This window comes from Drosophila montana, unplaced genomic scaffold, assembly GCF_035044405.1.
Source record: "Drosophila montana isolate Dmon_TW-CO22-7 unplaced genomic scaffold, ASM3504440v1 contig_1624_1, whole genome shotgun sequence".
Taxonomy (NCBI): Eukaryota; Metazoa; Arthropoda; class Insecta; order Diptera; family Drosophilidae; genus Drosophila; species Drosophila montana.
This window is the reverse complement of record NW_026996559.1, coordinates 5,396,204-5,421,551: the sequence shown is the minus strand read 5'-3', so window position 1 is coordinate 5,421,551 and position 25,348 is coordinate 5,396,204. Positions and strand designations below refer to the sequence as shown.

The 25,348-nt window shown below is 42.8% G+C and overlaps 1 protein-coding gene across 2 annotated transcripts; it reads right to left on the bottom strand.

Moving 5' to 3' along the window:
* Nucleotides 1–720: 720 nt before the first annotated feature.
* Nucleotides 721–2,550, bottom strand: run (runt). 2 transcript variants are annotated; one of them, XM_064699797.1, is made up of 2 exons: nt 1,863–2,550; nt 721–1,670 (listed from the first exon to the last, which is right to left on the bottom strand). In XM_064699797.1, exons 1-2 carry the CDS (start codon nt 2,548–2,550, stop codon nt 721–723), a joined length of 1,638 nt encoding a protein of 545 aa, XP_064555867.1. The 2 variants fall into 2 exon arrangements, with proteins under 2 accessions (XP_064555867.1, XP_064555868.1); XM_064699798.1 differs by having other exon boundaries at nt 1,872–2,550.
* Between the last annotated feature and the right edge of the window lie 22,798 nt (nt 2,551–25,348).

Below are 25,348 nucleotides of genomic sequence, written 5' to 3'. Positions count from 1 at the left end.
TAGTAAACTACGAGATTTTGTGGGAACTTCTTTTGCGTTTACCCTACGAAGACAAAGTTTTGATTGGAGAGAAATAAAAATTAAAAAAAAAAAAAATTGTTATATATATATATATATATGTGTGTGTGTTTGTGAAAAAAAGGGAAAATCATAAAATTGAACTAAAGTTTTTTTGGTTTTGTGTTTTCGTTGGGGGTGGGTGTTTGGGGGGGCGTTTAGGTCTTAATAGTTTCCTTGACGTTCGCCGCGTGGCGATCGAGCGAAATTCCAGGAGGGCTTTTTGGCATATACTTCTCTTCCAGGGGAGGTTGGTGCAATTTGTGCTCTTAAGTGTGTGTGTGTGTGTGTACGTAACGAACTCGACGCACGATTTTATGAATCGAGCATAAAACTTCGAGTGAGCTCGCCGCACGGCCCTTGCCTTGCCCCAAAACCAAGCATGCGTATATCCTCTAGCCCAGCTCCTGCCAGTCCTCCTCCGCCTCCTGTCCCGCCGCCTCCTCCAACTTCTACTCCTGCTCCGCTCCGTTTGCCGGCCGGAGTCGTGTGTGTTCTTCTAAATGTTTGTGCTGTGCTCTGCTGTGGACGTGTCTAACTTATATGACTATATCACAATGTTGCTGCCGCTCTGCGCCTGCTTTCTGCCTGCTGCTCCATATCACTCTGTGTGTGTGTGTGCTGTGTGTGTGCTGTGTGTGTGCGTGTGTGTGCGTGTGCTGCTCAGTAGGGCCGCCACACAGTCTTCTGCTGGACGACGGCGTTCTTCAGCTTTGTTGCCGCCGGCAGCGTTGTCTCCGGCGAGGCCTGGCGAGGCGCAGCCACTGCCGCGGCTGCTGCCGCTGCCGCCGCCGCGGACGCCGTCTCGTGGTAGAGCGGCTTCAGGGCAGAGGGGGCTTTGAGATCGCAGCGCATGCGGAGCGGCACAGAGATCTGCTGGGTGGGTGAGCTGCGCGTGGAGTCGATGGACTTGTCCAGCTCGTACTCGGACTTGACCACATCGATCTGCTCGTCGTCGGAGTCCGCATCCGAGGCGGATTGTTCGTGTATGGAGCTCGTCTCGATCGAGGTGTTCAGCTTGAGCAGCACATGGGGCATGGACGTGGGCGTCGGCGTTGGCGAGGAGCTCGATGGGCGCGACGAGGCGGGACTCATGTGCGCCGCTTCCGCGGCGCTCAGGCTGCCATGATGCAGTGCAGCGGCGGCCGCATTGCGCGCCCGCAAACCCGCCGCGGCCGCAAAGTTATACGGATGAAATGCGTGCGGCGTGGACTTTTGATTCTGATGCGCGGCGGCCGCAGCAGCGGCGGCCACATGGTTGAACGGGAACTGCGGCATGGCATAAGCAGATGGTGGAGGGCCACCCGGCGGCGAGGGCATCATGGAGGCGGGCGCCACGGCGCCCACACCCACAGACGGCGGCGGCGGATAGTCAGCGGCAGCGGCGGCGGGCACAGCGGCTCCAGCAGCCGCAGTTCCGGGCGAGACGACGCCGCTGGCGCTGCCATTGGGCGAGGTGGCTGCCTTGGACAGCGCCGGATGATGCACTGCAGCGGCGGCCGCCTGCTGATGGCGGAAATAGTCCGCATAGCCGTAGGTCATATAGGCGGCGTCCAGCCACGCCGGATTCAGCATGAACGGATTGAAGGCGCCGGGATGTGGATAGCCATAGCCTAAAAAGCAACAACAAGCAAAAGCAAAGCGCAAAAAATTAGTTAAATTAATAAAAAGTAAATAAATAAATGCAAAAATGCTTTAAAAACTTGGCTTAACTGGGAAATTGTTTTCCCCGGGCAGGATTGGATGGGATGGGTTAGGTGCGGGAGATTCAAACTGAAAAGCGTAATGGAAACTAAAAAACTCACTTTGCTTACTTCTTGGCTCCCGCGGCCCGTCGACCGTTACTTTGATGGCCTTGCTGTAGCTGGCTATCTGGACCGGATAGGTGGCAATGGTGATGGTCAGCGTGAAGGACTTGCCGCGACCGGAGCGGCCCACGAAGCGCAGATCATTGAACTTGGCCACCTGATTCTTCATCGTGGTGGTGCAGTTGCGCAGCTCGCCGCAGTAGTTCTCGTCGTTGCCGCACTTGATCGAGACGAGGGTGCCATCGGGCACATCGTCCAGGGCGATCACCTTGAAGGCGCCCGGCAGCGATTTGTTGGAGCGCCAGTGATTGGGCAGCGCGCTGCACAGGATCGACGGCGAGCCGGTTTGCGCCAATTCGCCGTGGTATTCCTGCAGCATCTCGTGCAGGCTGGCGAACATGTCTGTCATGGAGCTTGGCATTTTCGCCAAATTCGCCGCGTTCGAGTTAGAGTTGTTGTTGCTGCTGCTGCTATTGTTGTTGTTGTTGTTGTTGCTGCTGCTGTTGTTGTTGCTGTTGTTGTCCGGCGTGGAGCTGCCCGTGCTGCTGGCCGAGTGTGTGCTTATGTTGCCTTGGCTAACATTCGTGGCAGCCGCCGCCGCCGCCGCCGCTGCTGCCGCTGCGGCCAGGACCTGCGTGTGGGCGGCCGTATTGGCCACCAGTGTGGGTCCAGCGGGCAAATGCATTTTCCAAATGTGTGTGTGTGTTTATATTTTACGTGCTCAAAAAAAATTGTCGTCGTTGCTGCTGCTGCTGCTGTTCGTAATCCGAGTTGGGTGTTTTGTAATCCTTGTTGCACTTCACCAAAGCAAAAAAAAAAAAAAACAACGTTCGATTTGTGGTAAACGCTAGCTAGCTGGCGGTGCCGCTGCTTTTCACGCTTTTCTTTCTTTCGCACTCAAGATACACGCAAAAAAATTGTTGTTGCAAGTCTTTTCGTTTTGAATAAATGTTATTAAGATTATTTCTATTTTTGTTCAATTTCGCTGCGAGTTTACAGTTACAGTTACGCTGCTCGTTTCGCTTCACTTTTGAACACGCGGCGAAATTGTGCTCTGCTCTCGCTCGCTTCTTTTCTGGCTGCGTTCTCGACACGTTAAAGTCGCTGTGTGAACTGTTTCTCAACTGCGATCGTTGCCAGTATTTAAAGTAGAATGCGTTGCCGTCGCTGTCGCAGCCGACGTCGCTGCGGCGCCGCTGCAAGACGGCAGTGGCGCGCTCGCTCTCGGACTCGCTCGCACTGCTCAGGGGCGATATTGCGCGCTCGCTCGCACTGGCTGCAATAATTCAGGACGTCGCTGCGTGGTTTGGTTGGCTCGTTCGCTTACCTATTGTGCATGTGTCTGTGTGTCTGTCTCGGTGTGTGTGCGTGTATGGGCTAAGGGTGCAACGGCTGCCGGCGGCGGTGGCGGTGGTGACCGGGGCAGGTATCAACCACCATTGCCACAACAACAACCACAGTAAAAATTTCCCATTTTTCCATTGCGGTATACACTCGCGCACACAGAAAACACGGCCAGCAACAACAACAACAGCAACAAGAAATAAGGGAAGTCGACAACTGAGGCAGCGGCAGCGACAGCGTCAGCAGCAGCAGCAGCGACTGAGGAAGAGGCGTGCGTTGTTGCTGCTGCTGTTGTTGTTGTCGTCGTTGTTGTTGTTGCCATGCTACTTGTGGCCAGGGACGCGCGGTCAAACCGACAAACGAAAAAAAAGTAAAATTAAAAAGACCAAAGGCGAAGAGGGCAAAAAATCATTGGAAGCGAAATAAAAATGTGCCATGAGAGCGCATCGCGAGAGCGGGGCGGCTCTCTGAGCATATTGGAAAGGCGCAGGCGGGCGCAGAAAAAAATGACGAACAGTAAAAGAACTGAAAAAAAAACACTCAGTGGGGTTTTATGAAAACTCATGCGGAAAACGGCAACAAACCGAGAAAAAAAGAAGAGCTAAAAAACGCAAAGGAATAACTCATCTTGCTCTTATTCTTGCGCTCTTTCTCTGTCACGCTCGCCCTCTCTCTCTCTCTTTCTCTCTCTAACACGCTCTGTGTGTCGCCAGCTCAGTCACACATTCGCCTTGCGCTCTGCTCTGCTCTGTTCTGTCTTTGGCCCCGACGGGCGGTCGCTGGCTGGAAAATTTGTTTCTTTACGCACGCAACTTAACATCGGCATGCAACAGTTCCAACTGCGCGCGTGTAGGCACCCCATGGATGTCGGCCCAGTCCCCGTCCGCGTCCCAGGCCAGGACCTGGCCAAGATACGCACCGTGTGCTAGAGCCACAGGTAGCGAGTAACGGTATATATCTGAAAGTTGCCATCAGTGGCGTCCACTGGGGATGCACCAAGTGGTCGACCTAGCCCCGAATGGAGCTGATCACGACAGACCACTATCAAACATAATATGGAAGCTGTTGGATCCGTCGTTCCCACGCCTTAAATCTGAAGGATCATCGCCAGATTAGTGTGTGCTTGTGCGCCTGGCCTGCTGATCCCGCAAAACTTAACTGATTCGTCCGCTAATCCTTGACAGTTCGGAAGTGATTTATTTACGGCGCGAGCTTAGCCTTATCCTGATCTTTGTCAAGCGAAGCGTAGGAAGGAATATCTTAAGTAAACATAAAATGTGATCATTTTGTAAGGTAATAAATTGTTTTATTATGTAACTCAAAAAATAATTTGGAATTATAAAATCTGATTTATTATAATAATATTATACATTTATTACTGAATGAAATTAAGACAGAGTTATGGGAAACTTCACATAATATGGTAAAGATATGGAAAAGAAAATGTGCAAAAACACATTTTGATATCTTTAGGGATATTATTGTCGAATCGGGACAAAAAATCCAAATTAAGATATTAATCTAATGATATTTTATGTTTTTCAAATATTTTTTTTTTATATTAAATATTTATTTAAAATAAATAGATTTTAAAACAATTCTGGGAAAATACAATCTATATATATTTTTTTAAATTTATAGACAAGTCTGTTATCACCTTTTTTTTATTATATTACCAAGTATATACATATATATATATAGATATATAAACCTTACTGATCACGATGAAAGGATTAAATAAATATTCCATTTTATTGTTATGTATAAATAAAATACCAAAACTTTGTGATCAAGCTTAAATAAAAACATATCATTCAGTTCGAGTAAAAATTAAATGAAAGTAAATATATCCTAGCTAAAGGACCTGGCAGCCATTCACTTAGTTCTTAACTCTATAACTGTATAATAAATAAATAAAGCAATTGCTAATCAAGTGACAAATCCTTGTAATCAAGCTAAAAGGATTAAGCAAATATCATTAAGAAAGACTTTTTATATGAAATCAAATCAAAACCGTCGTAACCCCCCGAGAAAAGCGAATGCGGGCGCCTCTGGTGGCAGGACAACAAATCAAACTCGCGGCAGCCCAAAAAATTGCGGAGCACCAAGCAAGTTAAAACGAGGCCACAAATGCTGCACACAAACAGACGACAAGGGGGACGGACGGAGGGACGGACGGAGGGACGGAGAGACTGTGCTGGCTGGGAACAGGTGGGTGGAGGAGGAGGGAAGGGGGCGGGCAAGGAAAGCAGCTGAACGCAGCGAATGGATGGCAGGGCAACCACAATGAGGGGCAACTGGCGAGCCACTAGTTAGGGCAGAGGGGCCAGGGGCGGGGAGGCGGGAAGAACTTAAGTGCGAGCCATGACTGAGTCGTGATGTTGCTCGAGCCAACCAAAATGTCGCGAGAACGCGCCTCGCCGCGGGCGAGGACGAGGGTGAGGGTAAGGGTAAGGGTGAGAAGCGTCGGGAAAGTACACGCACACTTCCAATCAACTGAGACTTTAACGTCGCTGTCGACGCGCGGCTCGGCTCGGCGCGGCGCGGCGCAGCGCGAATGCTGCTGCGTATGCGTGTGCGCCCGCTTGCTGTGACAACAACGACAACAACAAAAACAACAAGAAGAAGACCAATCAAGCGCTGGAAGGGAACGAGGCATCTTGGCAAGGACGCGCAGTGGCAGCCAGCGTAGGTGCCACAGGTTAGCAAGTAGCGTGCGACAAGGACGCATCCGGCCAACCGGTCAGCCAAGGGGCAAGGCTTTGATTTTGATTGTTTTCGATGCCATTTGCGAGCCCTTCCATGAAATTAGCAAGGCTCCTGTCTGTGTCTGTCATTCTCCCAGCGTTCTCCTGTCGTTTTCCCTGGCAATTTGCGCGGCTCATTCAGCACCCGCTGATCTCCAAGATCGCACAGAAGCTGCACGTTGCACGCGCGCATCGCGCACGCGCGGCAGGACGCAAGCGGCTCGCTGAAGGATCAGTTGGCCGAATCGACAGCGAAAAAATGTAATCTCCGCTTTACCTGGCCTGCTGACGTTCTGGCCACACAGCTGCCGGCTGGGCCACCCTTTTTTTATGATCGTTTTTTCACAGCAATCCCCCTGGTAAAAATCAGTTTGCGCCCAGGTAACCACCCACTGCTGCGCGGTGTCGCATGCAAATGAAAACAGGTAGCAAACCGCATGCAGATCGCAGGTCGCAGATCGAGAGCGCCGCATTCCCTTGGCCTAATCCTTTACTTATGAAAGTCAATCGCCCGGATTATCCAGCACGCCCAACAAATATTTTGGGCGATTAGCCGCCCCACAAGAGACCATCAGATCCGCGAGTTGCCCGGCCCGAGCAGCAACGCCTTCCCAGGTCAGCTTCAGCCAGTACCGAGTAATCGAGTCCTGCAGTTAACGCCGATTACACTCGCCTACATAAACAATTTAGTTTGCGAATCAGCTGATCAATGAATGATAAATATATGTACACATATATAATACACACATAACATTTTAAGAGCTAGAGGATTTTGATTTAAAAAAAAGTGCGTCAATTTTAAGTTGTGATGTATAAATAATTTGATATATAGTTTTATTAAATAAGCTCATGGACGATTTTTTTGTAAATAAATGTTTAGATTTTACAACACTTTTCGAATAAATTCCGTTTTTTGTCTCTTTTCATAATTTTTTTATTGCGATCTATGTATCGAAGACCAATATCAGGGAATTATACGAATAGATAAATTTCCATTATCCTTCCAACAAAGCAAATCAATCCATTTATGAATAGATCTATTTCCATTGGCCTTCAAAAGGCTCTCGCCTTTAAATGAATTCCAATGCATTTGGTTGCAGCTAAATCAACACATTTCCAGCTAAATGATCTATTTATGAATAGATCAATTTCCATTATCCTTCCAGCAAAATAAAGCTTTCGCACTGAAAGCATTTCAATGCAGCTAAATCAGCACATTTCCAGCTTAATGATCTATTTACGAAAAGGTCAGTTTCCATTATCGTTCCAGCAAAATAAAGTTGTCGCATTTGAAGGCATTCCCATGCACTTGGCTGCAGCTAAGTCAGCACATTTCCAGCTAAATGAACACATTAAAGCTTCCACCCGCACACCACAGGGCTTTAAATCCCGTTGCCACTGAACAAAAATTAACCGTATTCATTTCTCGCAAATGATCGCCGGCAGCGCAGCAAGCAACCAGCCGAGTGGAGGCCCGTGGACGCAGTGCAGGCAACTGTAACGAAATTGAGCACCAGCTGATCTGACCCAACCCTCACGCGCACACGCACACACACACAGAGAGAGAGAGAGAGAATATCGAATAGAAATTGGGGTAGGGGGCGCTGCCACATTTGAAGCCAGCCAACCACTGTCAAGCGTCAGCGCTCGCCCCTTGAGCCACAACCACTGAGAGCACGCGATCGCAACGGCACGATCAGCGGGCTGGCTGAGGGGTTGTTTATAAATAGACGCACGCCGTCCATTGAGTGAGAGCCGGCCAAGCGTTTAGTGGAAGGCAGCGCCCCGTTCCAGTGATCGATGAGCGCGAGCGAGATGCCCAAACTGTTAAATGGCTACTGACTCCGCCCCATGGGCGATCGGCGGTTGCAGCAGCTGCATGAAATCCGTGCGCCCCGCTAGCTGCACACGCCGCCACTAACTAGGCAACACTAAAAGCTCGGTACGAGAAGGTCGAGCGAATTTCCAGCTGCGCAGTGAAAAAGTTACAGTGCTGACAACAACACCAAGATGGAGCGCGCAATTGAGAGCCATTTTTAAAAATGCTGCGACGCCAACGACGACTGCGGCCGACGCGTTGGCAGCGACCGCGAACGTTGCTTGTAAGTGAATTGTGGTTTGTTGTTTTGGTTGGCGCGCGCTGCCACTGTCGCAGTCAGCGTTGGCGTTAACGTCACTGCCGCTGCAGTCGCTGGCGCTGCCAGGATCAACCACCGTATTGCAAACGAAAAAAAGAAAACAAACAACAAAACAAAAAAAATATACACATATATATTGAGGCAGCCTTTGAATGTGTGCGCTCTTCATGAATGAGCTCTCCCGTGCGTGACTGAGCGAGCGAGCAAGTAAGTAAGTGAGTGAGTGAGTGAGTGAGTAAGTGAGTGAGTGCCCTTTGCTATGCGAGTGAGCGCATCACCACACTTCCACTGGCCGGCCACCGTTCCATTGAAAAATTGTATTTTGAGTGTTTTTTATATTTTTATTTTTGGGGTGGCTACTTGGAGAGTCTGAGCGCACAGCTGAGGAGCTGTGGTGAGTTTGAGGATGAGCATTATTTTACGGTTCGCGGTTCGCAGGCGGCAGCGACGGAGGCGGCAGCAGCTGCCGTTGACACTCCCACTACACACACCAGCACACGTAGGGACCGCAACATCGACAACTGTGCCCACAAGTTTGTGTAATATGCCTGCCGTGCTGTTTGTGTTGGTGTTGGTGTTGCGCTGCTTGCGCCAGCCGCCCAAGCATTGGCTGGCTCAGCCAACGGTGTGCGTGCCCCTCTAGCCGCGCTGCTTCCAGCATCCAATGCTGCCGTGTGCGCTGCCACGCTGCGAGAGGCTCTCAAAGACGTCGGCACATGTCGCTGCTGCATGCTCTTCCTCTGCCTCTCAATTTGTATTATGTTTTGTATTTACAAATTCCAATAATAATAAACATATAAATGCATTTTGTAGCCAATTCATGGACTGTAATGCGCACACACATGCATGTGTGTGTGCGCGTGCGTGTGTGTGTGTGTAGCATTCTCTATAGCTTTTTGCTCGTGCCTCTTTTTCATAGGAGACTCGCGACAATTAACAGCTGCAGATCGTTACAAATACAAATGTTTGTTGTTGTTGCACTGTCATTTGGGGCATGAGCTATGGATAAATAAATAAAAAAAACAATGGAGGGCGAAGCGCTTGTGATCTTGCATTTAAAGGACACAGAGAAACAGAAGATATTGTTATAATAAATGGATCTTATGAGCTGTAAGAGAAATAAAAATAGATCTGACGAACTGTGGGGAAGAATATAAAAATATGATAAATGCATTTAGTTGAGTTTTGATTTGAATTTGAAATTTATGGCTAGGAATTACATAGATAAAAGTATTTTCTATTTTAGCTTTAAAGGGGGGATAAAAGTCACACACAAGTTCTTCTTCTTCTTCTAAACATGGTTAAGATTTTGTTTAACAGAAATGCACAAAGCAGGAGAATAAAAACTAGATCTTGAAACTTATATTTTTTAAAATTTATTAAGAGTTAAGTATTATTAAGAGATTAAGAATTCAAGAGCCAGGAAATATAAATCTTTGCAAATTAAATTTAACTTTTTGATTGTAATTTTAATTAAAATCGAAATTACATCTATTTGATGCGTTCTTTTTATACAATATAATAATATAATAATAAAATTAAGTGAGTTAACGAGCTTCCGATTCGAGGCATGAAAAATGTTTAAAATTGCGATTCTCATTTCATTTATGCAAACATATTGACAAATTAAATGTCAAATACATATTTTTGCCAATCATACGCATTTCTGATTCAAAAATTTGAGCTCGAGCTCCCGAGTGATCAGTTGTTTAATATACTTATTAAACTAAGAGATCAAAAGATATTCGCTTAAACCCTCATTAAGTTTATATTTTCTAATAAAATAACTATAAAAACTATTGCCAAAGTTTGTCTCACCACCAGACATATAGATAAATAACGATATATATCTATATTGCAAGTTCTTCTCACCTCGAGATATACATAAATTGCATATATATTATTAGAAACACACACACATACATTTATTTGTATATTTGTGTGCATATCTTCGTTTAGCTTGCCGCCAGCGACCCTCTCTTGACTTGCCCTTCGTTTAGCCGGAGGCTAAGTTCATTGCAACTTTCGGCTTTTGTCATGTGATACATATTGTTAGCAATAATGATGCTAATATTAGAGCACACTCCACACTCCACACTCCTCGAGGGCACGCTACCCTCCCTGCCTGCTGATGGCACTCAAAATATGCGCTTAGACAATATAAAGATTAAAGCCGAAATCCGTTGAGCCCAGCCCATGGGCCCTTAATGCGATTGCGCCCTATGTAAGAGTATCAGCAGCAGCAACAACAACAACTACAAGAACAACAACAACAAAGGGACCAACAACAACATCCGCAACATCTACGATAACTGACAGGAACAGGAACCAGTTTTATTTGTAAATTTCACATGCACAACGAAATGAGTTTCAGTAAATATCAAATTTCATATAATTGGCGGCCATTTTGAAGTTTTCAGTTTTGCATTCAAAATGGAAAAACGCGTCCGCCGTTTGCCAGCGTGAAATTCTATTTGTTACGAATCGCTGACCAAATGCAAAATGCCGCGCCTCTTGCAGGGCACATTAACAGTGCTGCTCGAGCTGGGAATTGGGGTGGGGTGCGGTGGGTGGTGGGGGTTTGGGCAGGGGCTGCCACTGCATGTGGAATGTGTGTTTGATGGAGCGCCACTTGCAGTCGAACACGACCTTTTTTTATCTTACGCTAACAGCCAGAGGCGGCGCTTGGCAAAGGGGCTTAAAAACGCTTGAGAAGTGAGAAAAACTCCGATATATTCAAATAATATTTACTAAACTAATCAAAAATATTGTTCCCCATGACCAAAAATCTATTTTAGGTTTTATAATAACTGCGGTATTCAAAACCAAAGCAGAAATAAAATAAATTGAAATAGAAAAAATGATATAACATATATACTATATGCTCCTTATTTTTGAATTCAAAATAGAATTTGTCGCGCACTAAACAATACTCTAATTTCTTTCAAAGTCTACGAAAGACACTAATTAATAAATGTTAACTTAGCTTGATTATAACTCAACTTAACTTAAATCAACTAGAATCTAAATTAATTGAAATCTAATAATGTGTAGTCGAAAAGGTATAAGTGGAATATAGAATAAAATAATATATATATATAATGCTGGTTTTGGCGACCTTTCCATTTTATTAATCTTAGTATATGAAGCTGGCTCGATTTTTGATTAATTTGTATTTTTCGATATATTTTCAGTCAAGCAAAAAGAAAGCGTGGTTTTTTATTCTTATTTTATCCATAGTATTATTTAATATACTTACTTTTTTTTATTTTAATATTTATATAAGCCTTAATTATAGTTCCAACTCTTATTTTTAAGTATAATAAATAATAATTGCATAAAAAATAAGTTTATAATCTTTAATCACATTTCATTTTATTTATTTTGTATATATTTTATTAAAAGCACGAAGCTCACCTAATATTTCAAATTAAATACTTCTCGAACTGTTATATTGTTTATAAATAATAAAACTATCAAAATATATTTTTGGTAGAAACATTAAAAGAAAGCTTCAACTTCAAAACAAAATACATAATTTTAAATACAAAAAAAAATCTACTCAAAATCTACATTCAAGTAATATAATCAAATAAAAAATATAAGAGAAAAGTTATTGATACATAAAACTATTTATTAATATACAATAAAAATAATATAAAGTAATATTATATTTCTATTTAATATAATATTATATATATTTAAGCGAGCGTTAGAAGCTGAAAAATATTTTAGAAGCGACCCCTCTCCGTGACGCCACTGCTCGAAAGCCCCGTTCCAGAAATTGGCTCCATGACAACTCTTTTTTTTGTTGTTGCAATTTTTTTGCTTCTTTTCTTTGCTTGATTTTTTATACGCAACCTGCACTGAGAGCGCCAGCCTGGAAAGGCCCAAAAGAGCGGAGAGCGCGTCGCGGCGTCGTCGTCTTGGAAATGTGCAGCCGCGTCGCTTCGACGTTTTTATATACATAGTACTTGTTGTTGTTGCTTTTATTTTTTGTTTTTTTTTTTTTTGCAAGGGCCGAACCCGCGTGCACGAGGGGTTGTCGCTGCCGTAACCCCACCCCTGCAAGCTGCTCGTTGCTGTTGTTGTCGAGTTGGGCTGCCGCAAAACTAGTTTGGCTTTGGCTTTGGCTTTGACAGCGGCAGCGGCAGCGGCTGCCCGAAACCGACTTTCCACCCACTTTTTGGTTTTTCTCTGGTTATTCCGGTGGCTGTCTTAGAGCTTTTTAAGGGTTGCAAATCAAAACGCGGTTTGTTGGTTTGTATTTTTGGCCAAAGTCGTCGTAACTTTATCGGCCGCATGCGGGCAAGAGAGAGCGAGACAGAGAGCGAGAGAGTGAGTGAGAGAGTTAGCGGGAGAGAGAGAGAGAGAGTGTGAGCGCGAAGTGGAATGCGCGAGTAGCTGCTTTGCCGGAGAGAGGGGCTGAGTCGGGCGGCCTGGTTGGGTGGCCGCATAAAAAAGGCAGCGTTAAAGAGTCATTATTGACACTTACCAAGTGTTGGGCGCCCCTGCCCCCTGCCCCTACGCCCAACAAACTCAAAGCCCCATCAATTGGGGTTAAACAATCAGCTAGGTAAGCGCTTCTACCCCTACCCCGCCCCACCCCCATTACAGTTTGTGCCACATGGCAGCCTCCTGTGCTGGAAGTTGTCAACTCATATGCATAATTGCCTTGTATTTATATTTGTGGGGCGCCATCGCTGCGCAGTTTCTGCTCTCCAACCCAGTTGGGGCACGCTCTCTCTCCCTCTCCCTCTCACTCTCGCGCTCGCAGTCGCTGGCTAGGCATTGGCTATCTCACTCTTGGCCACACTATATCTCCAGCTGCCTGTATATCGCTTTCTCCCTCGCTCTCGCACCTTTCGCTCTCTCTCTCTCTCTCTCTCTCTGTCGCTCAGACTAGCTGCCCGGCTAAGTGTGGGGTGTTGTTGTTTGTGTGCATTTTAGTTTGGGATTTTCGTGGCATTTTTGTGGCCTTTTGTCTGGTTAACCGTGGTTGGTTATTGGTCAACACGCACACAGCGACACAGCATACACACACACACATAACCACATATAACCATACATGAAACCGCTAAAAAAAATATTGGCTTAACCAAAAATGCTTGATTAACTTTTATCGTTTAAAATAGGAGCCATTTAATAAGTCCAATAAAAACGGCAACTTTATGTTCAACAACAAACACAGCCGTCCGCAGGGGACAACCATAAGGCACGCTGCGAAAAGTTGTTGGCCATAAATTGGGCCAAAATCGCATTTTCGGACATAACAATCAAATTTATATCAAATGATGGACAATTTGATATTTAAAATTGTTTTTATTTTTTTTTATTTAAAATCTGTTCAACAGAGTTACACTTTTGATAATAATTTGATTATTTGGCTACAAAAACAAGCTAAGATTTGAGTTTGTCAACCGCTTCTGGAAAGGCGTTTCTATGGCCTCAGAACGAGGCCTGCAAGTCACTTATGATCCGGATCGGATCCGGCTCGGCTCCGGGGCTCGAATTTATGTTGTACTTTGTAAGGAACGATGAAGCTAACCTTAAGCCCAATCGAACTATTTATTTCTTAAGAAATAAATAATGTGGTGCCCAAGCATTGGATTTGTCTTACCAAATAGGGGTAGATGCCAATTTCGGGCAGAGATCTAATTTATCCCCCAATTCCCATATGAAAATATCTACGGCTTGCAATATTTTCTGTAGGGAAGATAGATTTTATATAAAAATTTAATTGTTTTATTGAAAATTAACAAATAAAAACGACAAGGGAAAGTTTAAACCCAAACCTGGAATCGAATCCGCAACAAAATATATTTTTGCGTGCAAAATCATCTATTGAAGCTTAATGTTAAATATAATTTTCTATATTTATTATTATGGTATAAACAAATCAATTTGCCATCGATCTATGCAGGCTATGTTGAATATAAAGTCCTTTTAGTGAGCAGATACGAACTGGCTAGATGCGGATGCTGCTGGAGTCGGATGAAGCTGGCAAACAGGGTCTGTCCAGCGGAGGACCGGGTGAGGGTGAGGCGCTGGAGCTGCCCGGCCTTCGATTCCTGCGAGTCGAGACGACTTCAGGGACGACTTGATGGATGGGCCAAAGGCGACGCTCAGCCAGTAGCATTGGGCGAAAAGCACAGAACAAATATGATGTCCTTGTGCTCCTGGCTGTACAGGTTGTGGCCGTCATTCAGATCACACAAGAGAGTTAATTAAGAGAGATAATTAAATTAGAAGGTATTCTTAGCTTAGATATTGTTAACAGCATTCCAAGACTCTTTTTGAAAGCAAAGAAGGAGTCAGGTTTGGATATTGAATAACAGATAGTATTATTATAAACAAAGATATTTTAACAAAAGTTTTAAGCAAAGAAAGAGGCAGATATTGATATTAAATAGTATATATTAGTATTAACTAGGATATTCCTAACAATATTTCGAAACTCTGCTCTTTTAACCTGAGAAGAGGCAGATGTTGATTTAAAATAATAGTAGATATTATTATTAACTAAGATAATTTAACATTTTTAAACCTTTTTAAGCAAAGCAAGAGGCAGAGGAAAGTATAGAGACATTGATATTGAATAACAGATTTTATTTAATTTTTATTTTTCTATTCTTTCAACATTTCTAAGCTCTTTTTAATTGATATTGAATGGATGTTGAATTTTTATATAATTATATTTTGTTTTCTTCAATAATAATAATAATTCTTAAAATATTAATAATAATTATTGTTAATTTATGTAATTGATGAGCATTAAAATATGAAGTAAAAAACATTCTTTAACCTGACTATTAACACTCAGAACTGCTTCGCCAACTTCTTAAGACAGAAAAGCTTAAATTATTTAATATAATGTCTTTTTTTATATCAAGAATAGTCTTTAGAATAGTAAGGATTTGAATTATAATCTAATCAAATGTGTCCATATTATTTTTAATGGTAAAGGCAATTAGGACAACCTTATCAAAATCTCAGAGACCAAAAAACGTTTCCCGTTGCTTCCGACTGTTTTCCCCATAAACATTTTTTTGTGTGCGCTGACCGCAAGATTAAAAAATAAAAACAAAAACAAAGCAAAAAAATGGAAAATGCAATGCGTGTCGGAAAATAAGCAAATATCGAGAACAAATCCCAATGACAAACAGTAGAGCCGGGCCACAATGTCGGCCCGAGGGCCGCATAAAAATTCTACTCCAGTTTTTTGACCAATTTTTAGTGCTGTTTTTTGTGCAGTTGCGTTAGTTTCTATTTTTTTCGTGGCCCAACAAAAGACAGACAAACAGCGAGTCGATCGATTCTGAGTAGCTGCTCGAGAGTTCCCGACTTAATTATGCCGAAAAGTGAACTTGGCAAAAAGACACGGACCGTGTTTTATGAGCTTGTTAAAAAAAATCATAAAAATTATGTATATTTATTTCTAAATCTAGATCAGGTCAGGCCGGGTCGGGGCCCAGGACCCGGCTCATTTGAGGCTCATAAATCTCTCACAAGACAGATCTGCAAACTGACCTACAAATTGTGCGAAAATTGCGAAAAATGCGTAAAATAGCAAGCACCAAAAAACAAAGCAGAAAAAAAACCAACAAAAACATTGCTCGAGTTTCCTGGAAGCGGCGACAGCCAGAACTTGCGTAATAATTTGCATTTTCTTTTTCATTTTTCATTTTTCTTTTTTTTTTTTGTTGGTTCGCTTCATTCATTGCATGTGGACAGACAAAAGTAGGCGCGATCCTGGCCAGAGGCCGCGGGGCGTGCACAAAAAATTGGCCTAAAAATTACCTAAGCCGTGTAAAACGAGAGCAGGGCAGCATCGTAAAACGACATCCTTGCAGGATGCTTACGTAACACTCAGCACCTCGCAGGGCATCACACACACACACACACACACACACACACTCGCACGCACAATTGTAGGCCGCCCGCTCGACCCGCTGTGCGGTGTTCTACTTTTTTGCATGTGCCATAATAAAAATCCACAGAATTTTTTCTCGACCAACATTTTTATTCTTCAGTTTGTTTTTTTTTTTCAGCAGTTTCTGCTTCTTGTTTAGCTCTCATAAAATTCCTGCGCTGGATTATGTAAACGGCCAGCGAGGATATGATTATCGTCCGCATTTCAAACTAATTTAGGCGGGTGGTGGCCACGTTTATGACTCTCCGCTCGCTGCCCGCTGCCTGACTAATCCTCCGGATCTAGTTTCGGTTTTTTGCATAACACCATAAAAATGACTCAAAAAAGAACAAATTTATTTGGAAAAAAAAAAAAATAAAGAACAAAAAACATATAAAAAAAATAGAACTAAAGACGCACTAAAAACTGGTCAGAAAACTGGAGCAGTGTTTTATGGAACTCGGTTAGCCATATCTGCTATTGTTTTTTATGTCCGCCAGGATCGGCAGAGAGAGAGAGAGAGAGAGAGGGAGGGAGAGAGAGTGCTGCATAGCGAGTGGTTTTCTCTTTTTGCAATTCATTTGCAATGTCAGCGCCACCTGCTGTTTATTGGCAATATGTCGCGATTTTTACCCTATTCACATGTTCCCATTGGGCTCCGGTTGCATGTAATTGGGCGTGGGGTTAGCTGAGGGGGGGTTGGGCGATTGTTTGCCAACTTACCCCAACATGCTGCTTGCGGGGTTACCGGATCGGAACGGAACGGCAAGCCACAGCAAGCAAACAGAACAACAGCAAAAAGCAGCGAAAATCAAGCTACAAGCACAACAATGTTGTGTTAATAATTTGACATTTTATTTGTCAAACACGGCGCAAGCAATCAAAAAAGTTAACAGTTTGTACGCTTGGAATTGGGGGCCGAAAGCATCAAGGCGACCAGGTTCAATCAGCAAAGGCAAAGCTTTTGTTAAAGAGTTGAACCCGCGCCTGCAGGCCGCACCGGTTCAAACCCGCAATTCCGATTTACTTGTTACTATGAAACGCTACTTGAACCCAACCCAGAGAACAGCCGAACCAAAAACTAAGCCGAAGCATATGTTTCTTAAAAGTGTTTCGGTTCAAAGTGAAAAACTTTTCAGAAACTGAGCATAAAAAGCTCCATTGAATTCATTAAAACATATTGAAACCTTGAACCCAACGAGATTCACACAATCGAACAAAAACACAAGCCGAACCATACTTTCTCGAAAGTGGTTCGGTTCGAAATGAAAAATCTTTGAGGGAGCTTAGCACATAAGCATAAAACTCAAATCATTGAATTCATTTGAAAATATTAAAACCTTAAACCATACGAGATGCACACAATCGAACCAAAGCTGAAGCCGAGCTATACTTTTTGAAAAGTGGTTCGGTTCAAAATGAAAAACTAAAAGAAGAACACAGCACATAAGCATAAAGCCCCTTGAAGCCCTAAACACAACGAGGTGCTCAAAACCGAACCAGTCCCCAAGCTAAACCATTTTTCTTTCAAAAGTGGTTCGGCTCCAAATGCAAAACTTTGGAAAGAGACTCAGACATAAGCATGAAACTCAAATCATTGAATTCCTTTGAAAATATTAAAACCTTTAACCATACGAGATGCACACAATCGAACCAAAACTCAATCTGAACCGTTCGATTCAAAATGAACAAAATTTGAGGGAGACTCATCACAAAAGCATAAGGTGGCAGCCATTGGATTCATTCAAATAATTTATAAAATATTTTGTAGATATCAAATTGTTTCTTTAATATATGTTTATGATATACATTTGTATATATGAATATACATATGTACATATGTATATGACAAAGCAGAACTTCAGCCAAAGCCTGGGTTCATGAATGTGGCAAGCCAGGTTCACGAACCGAAACTCAAGACAGCGAATCGTTAGCCGAACTATCATAAAGTTGAATTTTATATCATATTTTAAATGCTAGGAAAATATTTGAAATTGTATGTATTTTAGATGTACATATACATGTAGGTATTTATATTTACAATATCATACGTATAGACATATTTTTATTAACATTCGAAAGAATACTTACCAATTTCTTTAAGATTAATTAATAAGAACAACATTTTTCTATTTTAAATTTTAATAAATTGAACCCCGTTCCTCAAATATTTCTATTTAAAAAACATTCAATCAGGTATAAGTTTAGAATAACTAAATTCAATATGTAAAGTTGCCAAAAATTAAAAGAAGCAAAGTCTGGGGCTCCATTTCAACTTATTTCCTGAATGTCTTAAGTAGATGAATATCGAGAATAAAACTCTGTATTGTCATAAATAAGTTTTTATAAACTTTACTCAAATGTTTTTCAAGGCGTTACGCCGCAGCTCAAGATCGTTTCACATTCACAATATTGATTTGATTATTCGTATAATTTTAATACTGTTTTTATCTTCAAACTTGATTCTTATTCATTCACATTCGTATTAAATGAGACCAATCCATTTGAACTGTACATCTGTAAACACGAGTCGAATTTTTATGATCATCTATTTAAATCTTTTGTTTATGTACTTTGCATGATGGAATTGCGAGTTGAGTTTTACAAGTCGAAAATATTTCGTGAGCTCATATATTGGTGCATTTTTAGTCCCCTTTTAGGTGCAGCTATAATATTCGATTCGATTCTAGAGTATACACACTTCGACTTGCTCGGAATATCGAGTCGTTCTTGCTGATTTATTTACTTCGCCCGCCTTTTGCAAAATAATCCTTTCCGGCTGCAAGTCCTGGCCCGCTCTAGAAAATAAATAAATATACAAAATGAAAAGTGAAGAAAAAACACACACAGCCAACACCCTCTCTTGAATTGCCCGCTGACATTTTCGCGTTTGGCTTTGTCAGCAACGTCCTTGCTGCTGTCATTTGTTTGCATTCCAGCAACAACAGCCAACAACAACAACGAACAACAACAACGAACAACAACAACGAACGACACTCAAACAACACAAAAGGTGATTGCGATTGCGAATTCCGTTGACGTTTTTATGGCGCATTCAGCAAGCCCAACAATTGCAAAACCGACAACGAGCAAGACAAGGAATCCAACTCCTTCGCCTGAATGCAGCCAACCAACCAGCCAACACCAAGGCACACACTAACACACACACCCGAACACACACTTCGCGAATATGAACACTTGCCTTTTTAATGTTGACGCCGACTTCAAAACTCCAAAGGCGGTTGTGAAGTATTTTTTCGCTATAAGCGAACACGCGGCCGGGCATAAAGGACATTCGGGCAAAGGAAGGAAGGATTCGCTCATGCATGACGCGACACCCACGCCGTGGAGGGCTGCACTAGAGAGAGACGGAGAGAGAGAGGGTGAGAGGGAGGGTGGGAGAGAGGGAGGAAGGGAGGTAGCGACTCCTACAACCTTTCTAGCCTATTGTTTTAAACGCCTTTGGGCTGTTTGTTGTTCTTTGTTTTGTTGTGCTTTTTGCAAATTTTTATGGCTTGCTTAACAAAACACAATGCTACATATAATTACTTATACATATATATACATATACCCACCTATATAGCGTAGTCTGACATATGCACAGCTACCCGAATGACTGGCTGCTTCAAATTAACAATTTCTTATGCCAAATAAATGTTAAAGGTTGTGAGACAGACAGACGGACGGATAGACAGACGGACATGGCTAGATCGACTCGGCTATTGATGTTGATCAATAATATATATAATTCATGGAGTCGGAGCTTCCTTTTGCCTATTACATACATGTGCACGAAAACAATTTTCAATGGGTTCAGGTGATGAAAATGCCAGAAATATAAATTTGAATGATAGGATCGAGTAACTTGTAAAGGTCTGTTGGCTAAATTCTTAATATGATTATTAAATAATAACCTTAAGATTGATTAAAGTTAAATAAAATCTTAAATATGGTGGTCAAGGAAATTCTGCTCGCGAAAACAAAAACATCTTAAGCTATCCGGCTCGGAAATCATTGAAGTCTCCGAGTTTCTGTCAAGATCCATTGATTGTTCATTGAATCGAAGATTCGTGTCGTCTTGACATTGCTCAAAATCATTTTTGAGTGCACAAATTGTTGGCCCACATTTGGCAACATTTCGCCGTCGACTGCTCAACCTCAGCTGGTATCACAAAAGGACCTCCTGTAGCTGTTGTTGCTGTTGGCCGCTGTTGGCTGCCGTCCTCAAGTGGCCACTTGGCATTTGGCACTCATGTAAATCGACATAAATCGCTCGACAAATTTGCGATAAATCCGAATCATTTGCCCAGATTCTCATTTCACAAATGTCAAATGCACATTAACGGCAACCCTCAAAACTATTGACGGGGGTTACGGCCTGTATAACGTATGAGATTACGAGCGGGCAGCGGGTAGACCGGGCAAGCCGGGCAGGCCAGGCAGGACGGGTAGTTAACAAAACACACACCAGCAGCAGCCCGTGCGAATATCGAAATTGAAAATATGACAACGGAATGGGACTTATCTGGGTGGACATGAGACAGCGAGAGGGAGAGGGAGTATCTCGGACAGAGGTCGTCCGGCTGCTTAGGGCGGGGGCTCTTCCTGTGTCCCGTCCGCCTAGCTGTGTGCCTGGAAATGCCAATATTGTCAATGCAGTTTGACAGTTAGCCCAAAAGTCGTGGCCAGGCGTGGAGGCAACTGTCATCCATCTCCCAACAGCGGGCAACAAACAACAATTGAACATATTTTGCTGACATTTTAATTAATTTGACACTCGTCGCACGGCTTTCGGTATTTTCGGTTTAGGCATCGGCTTCTGGTTTCTAGGGGTATTACGCGGCATTTCCACGGCAATCGCAACATTTAATAACAATAATAATATATGAAAAAGAAAAAAGACCGATTGCATTTCGAATAACGCATATAAATGTGTGCAGAGAAGAGTCGCAAATGCTCGACCAGCAGATATCCTGCACTCAAGCAAAAATGCACATACATATACTCAATTATATTTATCGATTCTCGAAACCCCACTAGTTGTCCCTTATAGTAAGTATCCCATAACTGTTTGAGCTGGTTTATTAAGCTAATTATGTATGTATGTATGTAAATATGTATCATTTTATTATAATTATATATATAACACAGGTAAATCGAGTCTTCAAATCGCACCTGTTTTCCCTTATATCTGTTTAGTTTTATCCGATAACTATTTGAGCTGGAAAAATAAATTTATCGATTTTGAAAGGACGAGCAAAGGCTTTAGAAATCAGAATTAAATGTTGTCTGCGTAGTTGATAACTTTAATATATAAAATTTGAAGTCTCTAGCTCGTAAATTAGCGAGAACTTCATTGAGCAGCGACTGAAAATCGATATTTATCGATTTGGGAACTGTTCTCGAAAATGTAAGAAGCGTTTAGCAAGCATATGCTGACATACTTCTGGAAGCTGGCCTTAATTACTTCTGAGACCGACGCAATTTAATAAGAATAGATATTGCCAATATGGTCGGCGATGTCCCGTTCCGCCTTTATCTTTATTTTTTTAGGTTGCCACATGCAACATGCACGGCCATACACATAGAGAATAGCCAAGGTGAGAGCGGATCAGTGGCTCAACTGGAGGGCGCGAGGCGCGTCTAAAGTCAGTTAATTATAACTAAACCCCTTCCCTGGACGCGTCCCGTCTAGCCCGATGTTGCCTGATGAGCGAATCGATCGCTCGCCCGGGGCTTCGAGGGAAACAACAAACGCCCCTCGCACGTCCGTATTTGTAGGGCGTGGCCGGCAGGCAGCTTAACGGGCGATGCGCGCAAATGTTAATTAACAACTTTGGATAGCGGAACCAAAGTAAGCCACACTTTCCGGAAAAGGCCAAGAGACCAGCCAGCCAGCCAGCCAGTTAGCCAGCATTGGCAGCAAACGATTCGCACTAAGCCAAGTGTCGGGCTGAGCCGAAAGTCAAAGGATTAAAGCGCGGATCAGTGACCCTCGCCTCAGGGGAAAGGGGTGTCGCTTGTTTTCAAAATAAACAAATTGCAAACGCACATGCGTGCCCGATACGAGAGCGAGTGACCTGGTCTCGATGCTGCTGCTGCTGGAATTGTAACTATAAGTGGGCAGTGGCCAGACGCCCACCAGGACACAGTGTACGCAGATCCTTAGCCTTGTGAGCGACCGCGAGAGTCTCTTAATTGCCTGCAACTAATTATGAATAGAATGTGCCCAAAGGGCCAAAAAGGATTGGAAAAGGAGTGAACCAGGCACCCGTACAGCCAGGCCCAGCCCAGGCCAGGCAACCAGGCAACCAGGCAGCCAGGCCGATCGTCCTGGCCAGTATAATGGCGGCAACACTACTGTTTGTCCTTGCCGCGATTGTCGTCATTGTTGTTTGCAATTGTCATTTTATAGATGATGCCATTGTTCGCCGTTGGCAGCTCGTTTCAATCCGCCCGCCGCCGCACCCGCACCCGTAAAACTCGGCCGGATTAGTGGGCATGAAAATCAAGCTGCCTGCAAAGGATTTAAACGAAATTAGTTGAGTAGAGCGTACAGCGAACAGCAGTAGCTCAACCCGCTCGGAATGTCAACCAATGCATATGTATATATATATGAATATGTATATATATATTTATAAGTTACTTGTCATATTCATATTTATTTTTTTTGTATATTCACTAATCTATGTGTATTCTATATCCAACAGAAATTTGCGATGCTTCAGTTTCAAGTTCGAAGCATTGCATCGTCCAAACATTCGCTTTGCGAATCTGGTTTTCTATTTTTTTTCTTCTTATTTTTTACAATTTTCAATGGAACAATATCAATTTTAAAAAATAAATTATATAAATATTGATCTTTTTTTATGGTTATAAACTTATAAATTATTTAATATATATTCAATTTATTATATTGATCATTGTTTTATGATATTTGATGAATAAACATAAAAAATAAATGTTAACAGACTTTATGGAACTCGATACCAGGCCTCAAATGCCAAAAGTAAAATTTTATTTTATATTTACGAAACTTCTTTGCGTTAATGAAACTACATAGATTATTTCTCAACCATTTTTATAGAATTATTTAATATGCAAAGTCCGTTTGTCTAATTTCTTCAAAACCTAAAGTTCAATTCATATCGAACATGAATATAATTGCAGCTGTTAAGTATGAAGGCATATAACTTTTTTTATGCTACAACAATTTTCTAAATGATAACAGATCTTATAGAAAGTATATAAATAAAATAAAATTGTGTTTGCTAGAAAATGGGAAACCCAATTGTGTCCATATTATCATCTGATGCAAGAGTACTCAAATATTTATATGCTTAGTAGACGCTCATTACGCTCCTGCGCCATTGAATCAACAAACCTCCAGTTCGACGTTCACAGCTGCCTGCTTGTGTGTGTGTGTATCCTTTCAGGTCCTTTGCAACACCTTCAGCTAACACTTGCTTAGCATTTAAAATTGATTATGTGGGGACTTTGGGTTGGAGCACTTGCAACTTGTTCAATTATGCGTGGAAACCGGATGGGGGCGTGTACTTATCCTGTCGCGTCCTCGTGCTGTCATCATTAATGCAAGCCCAAGAAATTAAAGTGATTTCTGGTGTCGCTCGAAAAAGTTGCTGGCCGTCGCTGCGGCGGCTTTTGGTGGTTGCTCAAAGGATTTCAAGGACAACGAGCAACCACATCAAGAACCTTAATATGCGCATCCATTCCTGCCAAGGAATAAAAATCAACTCACATAAAACGCCGCTTAATGCGCTTTTGTCAATAATCAATTTTCGCTGAGCCCTGCGAGCGCGCGTTTAATAATGCCAATTTATTTGCTCTCCGAAAGGGTTGACTGAAAAAACCAGACCAGAACAGAACAGACCGCCCGCCCCCTCTCCACATGTGACTCCTGCACGTGTCTCCGTCTGGTGCACCCAAATACCCGCAATTTATCTATTTGATTTTTGGGTATGTGACATTGCGTCGTGTCTGAGCCCTGACAAAACTTTCGCTTTGGCTCGTTTCGCAAAGTTTCATTCGCAGCTCGAGTCCCTTGGCTGAGGAAACGTGAAACGTGTCAAATGCTCGATCAGTTAAGCTGCGCTACGGATTAGCCCCATGTATGTATGGCACAGATTTGCCTAATGCACGACTATAAGCAGACTTAAGTGAGCCCAGCTAAGAGTTGAGCTGGCTAGAAAGGGAGCTGAGCACAATTTTTACAAGTAAGGACCTTGGAATCTGTCGACCTCCGCTTGCTAAAGCAGCTGGCGAGGAGCCTTCTAGAATAAAACTGTCTTTAATCCAAGAATCAAATTCGCTCTATCTACAACACTAATTCCGAAACTCCTGGGTTAAGCGGAGGACTCCTAACCCAAAACTGGCCGCAATGAGATAAACGAGTTAACTGACATTGAACCCACTTCCTCGTTTTATTTAGAGGTGCGCATGGGCCAAGCCGCAGAAGCTGGCAGCTAAAACTTTTACTGAAGCTTTCTTTTGCACGTTTTTAGCCTCGAAGTGGGGAACAACGATGGCCGGACCAATAGCCGGTTCAAGTCCTAGAAGCGCAAATGTTGTTAAATTTTCTATTATAATTAAGAAGAAGAAGAAGAATAAGAAGAAGAAGAAGAAGAAGAAGAAGAAGAAGAAGAAGAAGAAGATAATTAAGAAGATGAAAAATAAAACTTAAATTAATTTTATGGAAAAATGTTAGCATTAAAAATCAAATGCTTTTTGAGCCGGGCGACGTCGGGTAATTTCTCCTAGTAAATATATATATGTATATATATGTATCTAGAGTATGTTTGCATTGTCTCTGCATATGTCTTAACATTGCATCTATTCAATCTATTCAGAGATTCTTGAGCATCTGGAATATTGATGTCTCAATAAATGGAATTGCTGTGTAGAGATGTAGAGATCACATACATCGTTGGCCAAGTGTGGCAAGCATTGTTGCTGCCACCGTTTGTTGCATGCCACCCAGTTTGCCTGCCTGCGATCCTCAAGTGGCCCGTGGTCCATTGATAATGGCTGTGTGGACACGATTCCAGCATCATTTGCAGGTGACAAAGCAACTTTGTCGACTCCAGGTCTTCATTTGCCAGCTGACCACACGCACTGCCCCGGGGCAAACCTAATGAGAACAATTAGTGCAAATTTTTGGCTGCATTTGCCGTGTTTTCTTTTACAAATTTTTTCTCTTTTTTTTTGCATTTTATTCATCCTCTGGTTTTTGTGTGGACTGTGTTTTTGTGAATGGTGCCGGAGCGAGCTAAGGCAACCCAAGGAGCGTTTCTCATTTACGGGGTCGAACGACGGGAGACTTTG